The 14,769-nt window shown below is 43.5% G+C and overlaps 1 protein-coding gene across 3 annotated transcripts in view; it reads left to right on the top strand.

Annotated features, from left to right (window-relative positions):
• Positions 1 to 14,769, top strand: part of LOC142463888 (ATP-dependent translocase ABCB1-like) — a 279,892-nt gene that overhangs the window by 143,450 nt on the left and 121,673 nt on the right. For all 3 annotated transcript variants that reach the window (XM_075566711.1, XM_075566713.1, XM_075566712.1), the window contains one exon: positions 5,298 to 5,469. In XM_075566711.1, the coding sequence (XP_075422826.1) occupies positions 5,298 to 5,469 (172 nt within the window). The remainder of the gene's footprint in view (positions 1 to 5,297; positions 5,470 to 14,769) is intronic.

Below are 14,769 nucleotides of genomic sequence, written 5' to 3'. Positions count from 1 at the left end.
TCCTCCGTTGCACCCATCCCCCCAGATGTTCATACGCCATGCACAAGAAGCAGCTCGTTAGACCGGATGCTGAATGGGATAACTGTGGATCTCCCTGGGAATTCTATTGTGCTAGCAAAGATAGATCTGCTTCTGGAGACAATGCTAAATGTGGAGCAACGGATGCTACAACTGGATCAACGGATGATACATATGGATCAACGGATGGATCGACGGATGGAGAAGATAGAGGCTGACATAGCGGGCATACATTATTTGCTCGGTGTTAATGCCCCTGTTTCCCCGACGCTGGAGCAGGGGGGTGACATGGATGTGATGAATGGGACCTTCGACCCCCTTCCATCACCAAGCGCACCCCCTCCACCAGAAGATGTAGTGTACATGTATGCCGTTGAGGAGGACATGACAACCCCGTCAAGACCACGCCAGGAGACAACACGGCGACCAAGACCTGAGGAAAGCTTCCTCCCAGACAACCCACCATCGCCCGTCGCCTCAAGCACACCCGCTCCCAAAAGACCTACATTCGCTCGCATCGATACGGTGCCCGACATCACCCTGTGCGTTCTGCCACTGGCGCTCAGGGAGAAGTACAGGGTGAAGAGTGCTGGTGCACCCCACAAGTATGCCTTGTTACTTTTTAAGCACCATGTTCCCTACTCGTTGTACTGCGACTGGGCCTTCAAAGTGAACTACGACGGAAATCGCGTAAAAAAGGCGCTTCCTGCCAATTTAAGACGGAACATTCTGGATGAAATGCAGCGCTTTTATCCAATTACAGATCCTGTAATGAAAGGCGTTCGAGACTGCATTAATGGCGTTTTGCACCATGCAAGGAATCGGCCATGGACGGACAATGCGGAGGACTTTCTGTAAGACCATACTGTTGTGCTGAACTGTATTGTACTGTACATGATTTGACCTGCTGTACTTAAATAAAGGAGATGTTGTTGTGTGTTTTTACTTGTATTTATACAGAAATGTTTTAACTTGCTGTCCACACACACAGGACCTGCACAATTCCAGTCCCTGGGGGCCGCAAACAGGCACGGTTTTCAAGGTTGTCCTGAAAACCTGCCCTGTTTGCTGCCCTCGAGGACTGTAGTGGTGCAGACTGTTTTGCACACCATCCCACTGTACAGTATATATTTTGACTTGTCGTTCTTTAATAAAGGAGATGTTGCGTTTTGCTTATTTTATGAATAAAGAATTTGTTTTTAAAACATGTGACTGTAAACCATACTGACTGACATAAATGTTTTCACACATGTAGCAGTAAACCATACACCTGTTGATGTTTTGAATTGCTGTGCACTTAAAATGTTTCTACATTGTATAGTATTTGTAAATAAATGTTTTTGTACTTACTCCAGCAATAAAAGAACATGCTGATTTGTCTTACATTGTTCCATTTGCTCCTTTGCTACTGTAACAAAATACAGTGTTTCTAGAATGTCGAGGCATACTGCACTGTATACTGTAGGCATGCTCAGTATAAGAGTATTAAAAAAAAATAGAAGACACAAACTGTACTGTACTGTATGTACTGGCACTGTATACTGTAGAAGACACATAATGTATGTGATACATGTAGAATAAATGCATAGTTTTTATTTTTTGGGGTTTATTACAAAGTATACTGTACTGTATATAAAAAAGTATTGTACAGTATACTGTACGGCCGGAAAACATCAGCATACTGTTTCAGGTACAGTATTCTATCCTAATCAATAACAACGGCAAATAAACTGCAGACTCCGGTACGTGGGTTTTTAAATCCGATCCATCGAAATCCCTCCATTAGCCGTTTTCTTTTCTGAGAAAAAACAAAAAGAAAAGTTTTACTGTAATGGTCAGCCCCCTAAAGAAGTTCCCAGCCAGTCCCACCAATAATTATCTCGGGGGCGTCTCCTGTTCACATGCGCATGCGCCTACCCTCGGTGCGATGACACGCATATGCGTTTCAACAAGGCTCCAATGCGCATGCGCCTAGCGTTCCACCAATTGTTCAGTATCTGCAGTACTGTAGAAGCCGCTCAGCCAATGATATTGATTACAATAGAATCGCTTGACTTTTGAATCACACCGATATTGATACTGTATTGTCAAAATAAAAAAAACACAGAAAATAATACGGCAACAATACTCACCATAGAATTTCCCATTCAGCTGGTGTGGGCGCCGGTCCACTGCCAGTCCAGCGTTCTTGATCATCCACGTCGATAGTTTGCAGCGGGACTAGTCCACCTGTAGTCAGCTGATGAGGCTGGAAATTGCTTAGGTACATACAAGCTTGATCTAAACTGCACGCGAAATCCGTCTCAGGCTCAGGGTTGTCACTGACGGCGGGACCGTCATTGGAAGCCGGTGCTGGTGCATTGCTTGGCAGCGACTGTCATTTCTTAGTTGGTTTTAACACGACCCTTTGCCTTTTGCCGTCATCATGATCATAGATACAGGAAAAAGCCGGTGATACACACCAATACCCTCCAACAAATTGTGGCTCAATACGATAAAAACAGGGATCGCTACATAACCTTTTCCTTATTGCACGCTTCCACGTATGAGGAGTTGGCGAAAATTTGTAAAAGTCATAGTTTTCGATAAAATACTGATAAATTTTGAACAACTGTTGCCATCTTATCCTCTGTTGCATTAATCGCGGCCCATATCAAATACGCGTAACTTCTGTCAGGTTTTTGGAAAGCGGGCTGCACTTGAACACTCATGGCGGGCGGGACTCTGGAGAATACTGCAACCGAAACTGGTCTTTGTCTTTCTTTAATATGAAAAGCCTAAATTGATACATTTTTGCAACCTCTTCCTTCAGTCTCAATGCCAAGTTAATAGCACACTGTGGTATCTTTTTTAAACGAAACACCTGCAAGTCGACACATTACTGAAGCGCATGCGCATTAGAATTCATGAATATCTGCCATCTGGCGGACACGCGAAGAATTGCAACCTATTAAATCCGAACCATTCTCAATAAACGCATCAACCGTGCGTCAGCCGCGCATGACCCATGGCTGGGAATGCAAAATGAACGTGGCATGCGCCAGGTGAAGAGCATCGCATTCCAGGAAAAAGCCAGGGAAAAAACGGCGATTTGTTAGAATAAAAGCTGCCGCAGCAGTACCACATCATCTGTAAAACACGGTGGAGGCAGTGTGATGGCATGGGCATGCATGGCTTACAATGGCACTGGGTCACTAGAGTTTATTGATGATGTGACAAACAACAACTGAAGACAGCTGCAGTAAAGGCCTGGCAAAGCATCACAAAGGAGGAAACCCAGCGTTTGGTGATGTCCATGCGTTTCAGACTTCAAGCAGTCATTGCCTGCAAAGGATTCTCGACAAAGTATTAAAAATGAACATTTTATTTATGATTGTGTTAATTTGTCCAATTACATTTGAGCCCCTGAAATAAAGGGACTATGTATAAAAATGGTTGCTATTCCTAAACGTTTCATACGATATTTTTGTTCAACCCCTTGAATTAAAGCTGAAAGTCTGCACTTCTATTGCATCTCAGTTGTTTCATTTCAAATCCATTGTGGTGGCATACAGAGCCAAAATTATGAAAATTGTGTCAGTGTCCTATAATTTCCGGACCTAACTGTAGGTTATTAGGAGAGGTCTGGATGTTTTAAGAGTATAACACCAAAGAACTGTTATCTAACAGGAAATAATATGACAATGAGAAGGTTTTGGGTCAAAAGCTGTTTTATGATATATTCTATTATATTCCTATTTATATTAATGTTATATATGATTAGCATCTTATATTAGATTACTTATGTTACTAACATTTTATCTGTATTACCAAAGCCATTATTGCTGAATCATGAATCCCAGAAAAAAAATATATATATATATATATATATAAAAGTATATATATATATAAAAGTGACACTGTGTGCTCATTTGCATGTCATTTCCCAGAATCCCTTGCTGCAGTGGAAGTGCTGTATGCTGGGTGATAATGGGGAAAGGCGGGGTTGCAGACCTGCCTAAGACATGCAGATGAGCATACAGCTATATTTGCATATATATATATATATATATATATATATATATATATATATATATATATATATATATTTATATATATATATGTATATATATATATATATATGTATGTATATGTATATATATATTTTTTTTTTTAAAGAGGGGTTTGAAGATTGATTTCTGTGTTTCAGAATGTCATTACAAATCTGTCTTGTCTGCTATAATCCATTGTGTTTCCCCAGACTTTATTGTGTAATTTTAGTTTTATTGTGTGAGAGACTCTTCTCTGTCTTTGACTCTCTACTCAGACCACCATCTGCTACCTGTTTTTCTTCCACTATTTCACCTAAGGTCTTTGCTGACTATTTCCAGACAAAGCTGGATACCATTCGCCAAGGCATCCCATCTGTGTCATCCTCATATTCTACACCTCTTCCTAACTCTCCTCCTGCCTTTCTTGACTCTTTTGTCCCTCTGTAACAGAGGAGGACGTGTCGCTATTGATCTGCTCTCCTCCAACTACCACTTGCCCTCTTTACCCCATTTCCTCCCGACTCCTGAAACCTCTTGCTCCTACTCTAATCCCTACACTCACACATATTTTCAACTCCTCCCTCTACTTTGCTACCTTTCTGACCTCCTTCATGCATGCAACAGTTATTCCTTGACTCAAAAACAGCAAGAGAGAACAGGAATCCTCTTTGCTGGTGCACACGCTAAAAAGTAAGAAAGCTGGCCATATACAGTAGGCCAACAACATCAAATTAGAAGAAAACCATATTGGTGGACTATAGAGGCAGATAGTGTCTAGAGTTAAAGCCTAACCAGTAGCAATTGAGCTATTAAGGGCTAGTACCAAATTGTGAGACTCTAATGATGAAATGGTAGCAGGAACTTGGAATTATAGGTGCTGCTAATAACTAGCTATAAAAACAATTTTAATGACCCATAGGGTAAAACTATTAACGAGAACAGCTGTAGTGAGCAGACGTGGTTAAAACAATCTGAGGGCAGATGAGTTTATAAACTGCCATTGATGTGCATTTAGGCAATCTGACTTAATTTTTTGGAGCAACCTAGTAGGTGTAATTAGAAATGATTACTCATTTACACCCTCATGGTTATTATTAGCAATCAACTGCAAAAAAGGCCTATATTCAGAACTCACTGTCTGTATAATTGATTACAGTAATGTACCCTCATCAGTAGAGCAATAGATAGACATTTTTACTATATGCATTCATAAATGTTTTTAATCTGTGCTTATTTCTTTTTTTGCAGTGACATTAACACCATACACGAAGGTCTTGGAGATAAGATTTGCATATTTGTACAGCATTTTTCCTCTTTTTTAACTGGTATAATTATTGGATTTGTGTATGGTTGGAAGCTGACATTGGTGATTTTGTCTGTAAGTCCTCTTCTTGGAGTAGCAGCAGCTATATGGTCCAAAGTAAGTTAAATGAAATATTTTTCATGCATTTCTCCCCAATTAATTCTAATGGCATTTTATAAAGTTTGTTTGCACTCTTTCATTGGGAATAACCCAATTGTCAATAATTAAAGAATATAAGATATAAAGGCCTGGATACATCAAACTCCAGTAACAGTGTGTTAATATCACGTTCCAGTAGAAAAGAAAATGCACTATGATAATGCAAAAATAAGTAATTATACTGTACATCAATATTTCTAACATCAGAAAAAATGCACAATGTACCCTGAAAATTTCCGTTAAATATTGCGTTGACATTAAAATGGCTGCAAAATCATGGAATGGTCCTAAAATAACTGAAAAACATTACAAGACTATCCTATTTAGCAGGCTATATAAACCCATGATTTACTGACATACTGGCAGTGCTGTTGAGCGGGAGTAAGAACATACTAGGCTACAAAGAGTAGGTGATTCTTTTTTACATTTTTGTCATTCTAATAGGGTTTTTTGCTTAAGTTGTCCTGTTATATTTGTCGTCTGACTCTATGGGTACTTGTGTGCTTGAGTGTGATTTTTGCTGTAGTTTGGAATATGTCTTATGTCTGTGTTTTCATATGTGTTGTGTGATTGTGTAGAGAAGTGTCTAGCGTGAGTATCAAATATGGTGGAGATTGGAGTGAGTGGAGTGACCGTAAGGAGTGTGAGGGAGTGGATTGAGTGTTAGAAATGGTGGTGGGTGGAGCAGTGAAAAGCAGATGAGTGAGGAGTGTGAGAAGCGGAGGAAAAGAGTGGGCTGTAACAATTTTATTCATAATACCAGTTGCCATCATGACAATTAGTTAAAGAACATTCCATATTGTCAGTTAAGACATATACGGAGAAATTGTTCAGAAGTAGATATTTTCCAGGAACAAGCACAAATTTTGGATAAAATGATAAACCTCTTCTTATCAAGGAAGCTAAGGACAAGGTATCAGCTCTTGACCGAAAATAGTTTGTTAGGTATTACCAAAAAAATGAGTTGAAATCCAATGTCATCCTGTTTATTACCCGTTACAACAAAGAGTATTATCAGATTCAATGGATAATACGGAAGCATTGGCATGTTTTGAAACAGGATAGTGTCCTGAAAGATTTCTTGCCAGGTAATCCACAACTGGTTTTTACCAAAACAAGAATTGTTAAGGACAATTTTGCACCCAGTGCCCTTAAGAAGCAGGAGCTTATCTCAGATGGAATATGGCTACCCAGTAAACTTAATGGATTTTTTAAGTGCGATAACTACAAAGACTGCAAACTTGGGGCAGAGAAGACAGATTAATTTCATATGTTACTGGAAAAATATCCAAAGTTAGAAGTTCTATAAACTGCAAGAGCCCATATGTGGTTTATGTCCTTACCTGACCCTGCGGTTATCAGTATGTTGGCCGTACCATTCTCCCTCTTAGGGTCAGGATTTTGGAACACATGCGGAACATTAGTTTAGGTCTAGAAACTCAATGTATCTTTGCATTGAAAAAAATACCATAATTCCAACCCCTCTGGCCTCATGTATATGGGGATAGAACATGTCCCTGCTCACTGGAGGGGTGGTAATAGGACCCTAGCTCTGTCCCATAGAGAATACTTTTGGATCCACTGTCTGAGTACCTTGCAGTTTAAGGGATTAAATGTTGATTTTGACATTAATGCCTTTTTGGTTTTGTCACGGGAGACAAGTACTTTAACACCGAAACCACCGGGACCACTAGCACAAACCAGGACAAAGTTGTTGAATAAAATGGGGTTTATTCTGGTACGCCAGCAGACAAAACAAAGATGCACAAAACAAGATACAATACCAACTGGGGGCCTGGGGAGTAGACCCTAGCTGCGCTAGGTTCTTCAAGAAGGCTTGCCCTGTCCGCTTCTTGTCCAGAATATCAGAGTGATGATCACACAGCATCCCCTCTGACATGTATCTCCAGCTGGTCACAGTCAAGATCCAATCTACTTCCCAGAATGTCTCTCTGATAGTCTCTAATGCTCTGATCAGCAGAACCTCTTATACAGCCCTCTGTGGCTATCCTTTACATGGGACAGGGGCTGCTGGCCAATCAAAGCATGGATTAAGTTGGTGCCACAAAAGCCAGAGGAGGGGCGTGCTAAGGCACTCAAGACCTCCCACTGGGTAAGAGCCTCAGAGTCTGGTCAGTGCAATGCTCTTACTCCCAGATGTGATCAGCAGCCTTTCACCACTCCCCAGGAGTCCTGACACCTAGCTGTCCCTAATCTTATCATTTCAATAGAAAGCTTCAACTACATGGATTGCTTAGTCTTTCTCCATAGAAATGACAGGAACAGTGGAATATCATTTAATTTCTTGCAGGGCTGACACCCAAAGCACAGTAGAGTGATTTGCAAACAGACCACAAATCACATAAGACAATGCCAGCTTTCTAAACTGGGGAAGGATTGTCACAAGGAATAAAGAATACATGCTTTTAAATACATTCTTACAGACATGGGTTATATTTACACATTCCCTGTTCTTCTCCAGATATTAAAGTACAGCCGATATAAGCCTTACATAGGTGGCCAAGTTACATGGAGTTAGGTGTAGCTAGCTGGACTGCATCCCAATTTTGTGATGCCAGCTACCCCTACCATCACAAGTTTAAATCCATTTTTTCTGACATTCATCCTCCATTTGTTCTTCTATTTATCTTCATTGGACAAATTTCACAATTTTTAATTGAAAGGATTATCTTCACTTATTGTTTATTATTTAACTATTATTTACAGTGTGGGTGCACATACTTCTATTTGGATCCTCTTTGATATATTTTAAATATATATATATATAAGTTTATTTAATTGATTATTATTATTATTATTATTCATGATTTTAAATGATATTTTTACAACATTTGTCTTTTTTTTTTATAACTTAAAGTTTTATTGAATATTTCCAACATGAGATACAATACATAATACACATTACAGGCATTCTTGTAAGTATTCCCAACTGTAAACAGTAATATAATTCATAAGCATCCGAGCTTTCGGGCCCTACTTAGTCGGGTTATTCCGGATGGAATAATAATAATTATAACGAAAAGAAAAGTAAAAAAAAAAAAAGGGCGGGGGCAGAGAGAAGTAGGAAGGGGAATGGATATGGAGAGGACATCAATCCGGGTAACCGATCGTCTATTGTCTAACATCTTCCTAGATTGAGCGCCTCTGCGGTATTCCTACCCGTGTACCTGTATCCTCAGCCACCTTTGGGTTCCCGCTCCCAAAGGAGAACGCATCTAGATCTATCATAGCCAGATTGTGTTACTCTCAACCCCGGGGATATCTGTATGCGCCAGCCAAGGCGTCCAGACTTTTAGGAAATTGGTGCCAGTGTCGTTAACTAAACTCGTCAACTTTTCCATCTGGCAGATAAACCACATTTGATTCCGAATCTTTGGGATGCTTGGAATATCGGGGCGTTTCCATAATGCTGCGATCTCGCTCCTTGTTGCTATTGAAAAATGTGCTATCAATTTATTGTGTGCCTTGGACAGACCGGTTAATGGTCTATTCAAGAGGAACAGCCATGGGTCTGGGGGAATAGTGAGGTCGAATATCCTCTGTATCCAATTTCTAATTTCTTCCCACACTGGGAAGATCCGCGGGCAGGACCACAGCATATGTAACAGGTTGGCCGATCCCCCACACTGCCTAGGGCACAGCGGGAAGGATCCTGGCATGAACTTGGCCAATTTCATTGGGGTGAGGTACCACTGCATTAAAACCTTATATGCGTTCTCCTTTAGTGTGGTGCAAATGGAGCTTTTTGCTGTAGCTAGGTAAATGGCATTCCACTTCTCATCTTCTAGGGTCTCTCCCAAATCCCTCTCCCATTGGGTCCTAAATGACGGTGGTTGCTGTCTAGAGCCCGCAGAATCGATCACCTCTCCGTACATCTGTGATGTGAGTCCCTTAGTGTTGGTCTCTGCCAGACAGAGCTTTTCAAAAGTCGTCAAGGGGAGATATGGGGCAAATTTATTATAGAATGCTCGGAGCTGGCGGTATCTAAAAAATTCCAAATGGGGTATATCCTTTTCTAACCTGACGTGGTCAAATGTTTTAATCTTTCTGTTGTAACTCTCCAGGTCTTTGATCCGTATAAATCCTTTTTGTTTCCAAATTTATGCATCTCCCCCTAGCAGGCCCGGAGCGCACTTGGGATTGTTCCAAATTGGGGACTGTGACAGGGTAAATAAAAGCCACCAGTTATATGCCTGGAAAACCTATGTCTAGTCTGCAGTTCAGCACTGACTAGGTTAACTTCAACTGGGAACCTCAGGACAATTAGTTGGATCCCAGCTGCCTAATCAAGGTGTGTTAAAACCCAGGCTGTAGACACATGGAGCCTGACTGTTGATGAGAGAGGAGTAAGAAGTAAAGTGATTCCAGAAAACAAGATCTGAGTAGTAAAGCAGTTGTATTGTGAACTGTCTGTCCCCTGCATAGAAAAAGGGTAGCTGCCTTATATATAAACTGTCTGCTAAAGAGAAACTGTTTTGTTTGGTTTGCTGAAGAAAAAGCCATTTTCGTTTTTGCTGATGAAAAGCTATTTTTGTTTTGTGTGCTGTATATCTTTTAAGGATAAATAAAACAGCCTTGTCAAGAAACCCACGTGTGTAGTTGCATGTACCCTGCAACATATGGTGTCAAGAATTGGGAAGGTTATTTTCAAAAGGCTCCTGCAGTTAAAGGGCCACACACACACACACACAAGAATGGAAGAAATGTTGAAAGAGTTTCTGTGCGAGCAAACCAGACAGCAGGGATAGTTAATGCAGGAGCAGGCCCGGCTGCAAGTGGAGAGAGATGAAAGACTACAAGAAGCACAGGATGAGTGGATTGCAAAGCTGCTGACCCAATTCCAAGGGTCTGCCAGTGCAGAACTAGCAAGCAGACCCCTGATACTCCTGAGGAAAATGGCTCCGAACGGGGATCCAGAAGCTTTTTTACTGACTTTTGAAAGAGTTGCCGAAGCTCAGGGCTGAGCTACAGATCGCTGGGCAACTGCTTTGGCCCCTCTCCTCATAGGAGAATCCCAGGCCTCATATCAGGGTCTCCCAGCAGATCAGGCAATGGACTACCGACAAGTAAAAGCCGCCATACTGGATCGCTTAGGTCTGACCCCAGAGACCTACCGGCAGCAGTTCCGGAACATGAAGTACACCGCTAAGATGAGACCCCGGGTCCTCGCTCAGCGATTATTGTACTTATGAACGCGCTGGATACAACCCGAGGCGTGCACTAAAGAGGCAATTCTTGAGCAGGTGGTTTTGGAACAATTTCTAAAAATAATACCCCCTTCCGCACGCTCGTGGGTAAAACGCCACGCTGCTGAAACCCTAGCTTTGGCGGTCCGACTCGTGGAGAACTTCCTTGGGGCTGAGCAGCAGGCGAGTGTCCTGGACTCGACTCCACCGGCACTTGCGGACGCCCAAAGAGGGAGGTCGGATCAATGGGGAACCTACGGCCCGTCATGGAACCGCCAAGTCCAACGGAAGGAGCAGTCGTTCCAGCAAGGACGGAGTCCAAATGCTGGTCCCCGCCGAGACCCTCATCTCCTTCCGGATGTCGGCTCGTCGCAAAGTGAGAGGAACTTCCGAGGATGTCGCCCACAGGACCCACCAGATGCCTGGTCTCCAGTAACTGGTCCAGCGGAGCGCTATCCACAGCCCCCTCCTGCAAGGGAACCCTCTCCATGTTCCGCCTGCGGAGAACAAGGCCACCAGTATGTGGACTGTCCACTGATGGATTGTTCATTCAGCAGAACTGTCGCCTCGGCTTTTACTGAGGAAAATTACAAGCCCTGGCTACTTCCAGCCCTGATTGGGGGAAAAAAACGTCCAGGCCCTTGTAGATTCAGGCTCTGGGAAACCTCTGGTCCTCCAGGAACTGTTACCGCCCAACGTGTGTTCTTTTGACTCCCCATGGAGCATAGAATGTATACACGGCGATGTAAAACGCTATCCGATGGCCAAAATCCGGCTACAGGTAAAAGGTCAGGAGGCTTACCTCGAAGTAGGAGTCGCTCCTTGGCTCCCTGCCCCCGTTGTGCTCAGTCGGGACTGGCCTTTCTTTTCGGGCCTAATGGCCCCAGTCTTTCACGAGGAGCCTCCTTCTAGGGCTCAGGAGAACCCTGGCAAACTGTTCCCCTTCTCGGCAGACCTTTTTCCCAGTAGACACCGGGTTCAAAAGACTTGGAAGCAAAGACGCTTAGACAAACAGGACTGGTTGCAGAAATCTGGGTCGCAAGGTGACCATTCTAGTAGTCAGAGGTCACAAGTGATGGCTGGGGATGGCCAAAGGGAGGGGGATATGGGCCCTGGAGATTTACCAGACCTGTTCCTCCCTGACTTTCACCAGAAGCAAAGGGAAGACCCAGTCCTTGCTAGACAGTATGACAAGGTGGTGAAAATTGATGAACAGATTATAGATGCACAGGGGGTGATAGTATTCCCCCATTTTGAGCTATCAAAGGATATCCTATATAGGGTGAATAGGCAGACACAAACAGGGGAGGTCACCAGACAGATATTGGTTCCCAAGGCGTTTGTTAAATCTGTGTTCACTCTAGCCCATACTGTCCCTTGGGGTGTGGTCACCTGGGCAGGGATAAACATTGGACCGTATTTCATCCTGATTCTATTGGCCAGGGATGCATAGTGATATTGCTAAGCTATGTGCAGCATGTCCGGAGTGCCAGCTAACTAGTCCAAAAGGACAAAAACCAGCCCCTTTGGTTCCTCTACCCTTGGTGTCAGTTCCCTTTGAGAGGATTGGGGTAGACTTGGTAGGACCTCTAGAACCTTCTGCGAAAGGACACAGGTTTATCCTTGTAATAGTGGACTATGCAACAAGGTATCCTGAGGCGCTCCCCCTGAGAACAACAACGGCAAAGCAAGTAGCCAACAAGTTGTTGGAACTGTTCTCACGGGTTGGACTTCCCCAGGTTATGTTGACAGACCAAGGTACAAATTTCATGGCTAAACTGATGCAGGATGTCTTAAAGTTACTAGAGGTCAAGTCTGTTCGGACATCGGTCTACCATCCACAGACTGACGGATTGGTGGAAAGATTTAACCGAACTCTAAAAGGGATACTGAGGAAATTTGTAGATTCAGAGAAGAGAGCCTGGGATGAACTTCTCCCTTTTCTGCTGTTTGCAGTGCGGGAAGTTCCCCAGGCCTCCACGGGATTCTCTCCATTTGAATTGCTCTATGGCCGCCAACCCTGGGGTATCCTAGACCTCCTAAAGGAGTCCTGGGAGGAACAGCAGTCCCCTTCTAAGAATACCCTGCAATATGTACTAGACCTTAGGAACCGCCCATATGTGGTCGGCCATTTTGCCAGGGAAAATCTTAGATCAGCCCAGGATAGTCAGGAGAGACATTACAATCAGAATGCTCGCAAGAGAGTGTTTCACCCAGGAGACCAGGTAATGTTATTGTTACCCAGTTGTGAGAGTAAACTCCTGGCCAAATGGCAGGGCCCATTCGAAGTACTCTGCCGTACGGGTGATGTGGATTACGAGATCGCTCAACCAGGGTCCCGGAAGGGTAAACAAATTTACCATGTGAACTTGCTGAAACCCTGGAAGATGCAGCGGTCTCTATTCATCCACCCGGTGGAGGAGGAAACGGACTTGGGTCCTCAGCCTCCACGGGAGAACATCGTGAGTGACGATAAAATCCCAATGGGTAAACAGTTGTCCTCTGAACAAAAAGGGGACTTGTTAGCAATAATTACACAATTCCAGGATGTTTTTTCTGACTTACCAGGAGAAACTAACTTAATTTCCCATGCAATCAAGACAGCACCTGGGGTAAAAGTACGTTCCCGTCCTTATAGGTTGCCTGAAAGTCGTAGGGCTCTGGTAGAGAAGGAGGTACAAGAAATGTTACACTTAGGAGTGATTGAGGAATCATGCAGTGAGTGGTGTAGTCCACTAGTTATGGTCCCTAAACCCGATGGGAAGGTAAGATTTTGTGTGGACCTCAGAAAGGGCAATGCGGTATCCAAGTTTGACGCATATCCGATGCCAAGGGTGGCCGAATTACTTGACGCCCTTGGTAACGCGGAATATATATCCACGTTGGACTTGACAAAAGGATACTGGCAAATACCCTTAGAGGAAAAGTCCAAATGCAAAACAGCCTTTGCCACTCCCATGGGTTTATACCAGTTTGTGACAATGCCATTTGTGCTGCATGGAACCCCAGCCACATTTCAGAGACTCATGGATAAGGTACTGAGGCTCCATAGGACTTATGCCGCAGCCAACCTAGATGACATTGTCATTTATAGTAAACACTGGCGGGCCCATCTAAATAGGCTGAAAGCAGTCCTCAAATCTCTAAGAGAGGCAGGGCTCACAGCCAACCCTAAGAAATGTGCCTTGAGTAAAGCGGAAACCAAATATTTAGGGTATGCAGTGGGAGGTGGAAAAGTAAGGCCACTAGCCGACAAGGTAGCTGCCCTGAAAGAAGTTCCGACCCCCCAAACAAAAACGCAGGTACGCTCTCTGCTGGGTGTAGCAGGGTACTACCGGCGGTTCATCCCCAACTATTCGGAAGTGGCAGCCCCTTTAACAGACCTCACAAAAAAGTGTGCCCCTACACAAGTGGTGTGGTCAAGGGATTGTCAGAGAGCCTTTGAGGACATAAAAAGGTGTCTATCAGAGGGTCCCATCCTTAGAAGCCCAGACTTCAACAGCCCTTTTATAGTGCAAACAGATGCATCAGAGATAGGGCTAGGGGCAGTGTTGTCACAACAGTTTGAGGGAGTTGAACATCCTATCCTTTTCCTGAGTAGGAAATTGTTCCCAAGGGAAAAAAAACTACTCAGTGATTGAGAAAGAGTGCCTCACAGTAAAGTGGGCAATCGAGGCTTTGAGGCATTACCTGGCAGGAGTCCATTTTACTTTGGTGATGGATCATGCTCCACTGAAGTGGTTAAATAGCATGAAGGATTCCAATGCTAGATTAACTAGGTGGTATATGGCCCTCCAACCCTTCTCATTTGAGATTCAGCATAGGCCGGGAAAAGAGAACGCAAATGCTGACTTCTTTTCTACAGAAGGGGTGGATGGTCGGGCTTCAGCCGTGCGTAGCCCCAGCCACACACTAACAGGGGAGGAATGTGATAGGGTAAATAAAAGCCACCAGTTATATGCCTGGAAAACCTATGTCTAGTCTGCAGTGCAGCACTGACTAGGTTAACTTCATCTGGGAACCTCAGGACAATTAGTTGGATCCCAGCTGC

This window comes from Ascaphus truei, chromosome 12, assembly GCF_040206685.1.
Source record: "Ascaphus truei isolate aAscTru1 chromosome 12, aAscTru1.hap1, whole genome shotgun sequence".
NCBI lineage: Eukaryota > Metazoa > Chordata > Amphibia > Anura > Ascaphidae > Ascaphus > Ascaphus truei.
The sequence above is the reverse complement of the archived record's forward strand: the minus strand, read 5'-3'. Positions and strand labels throughout refer to the sequence as shown.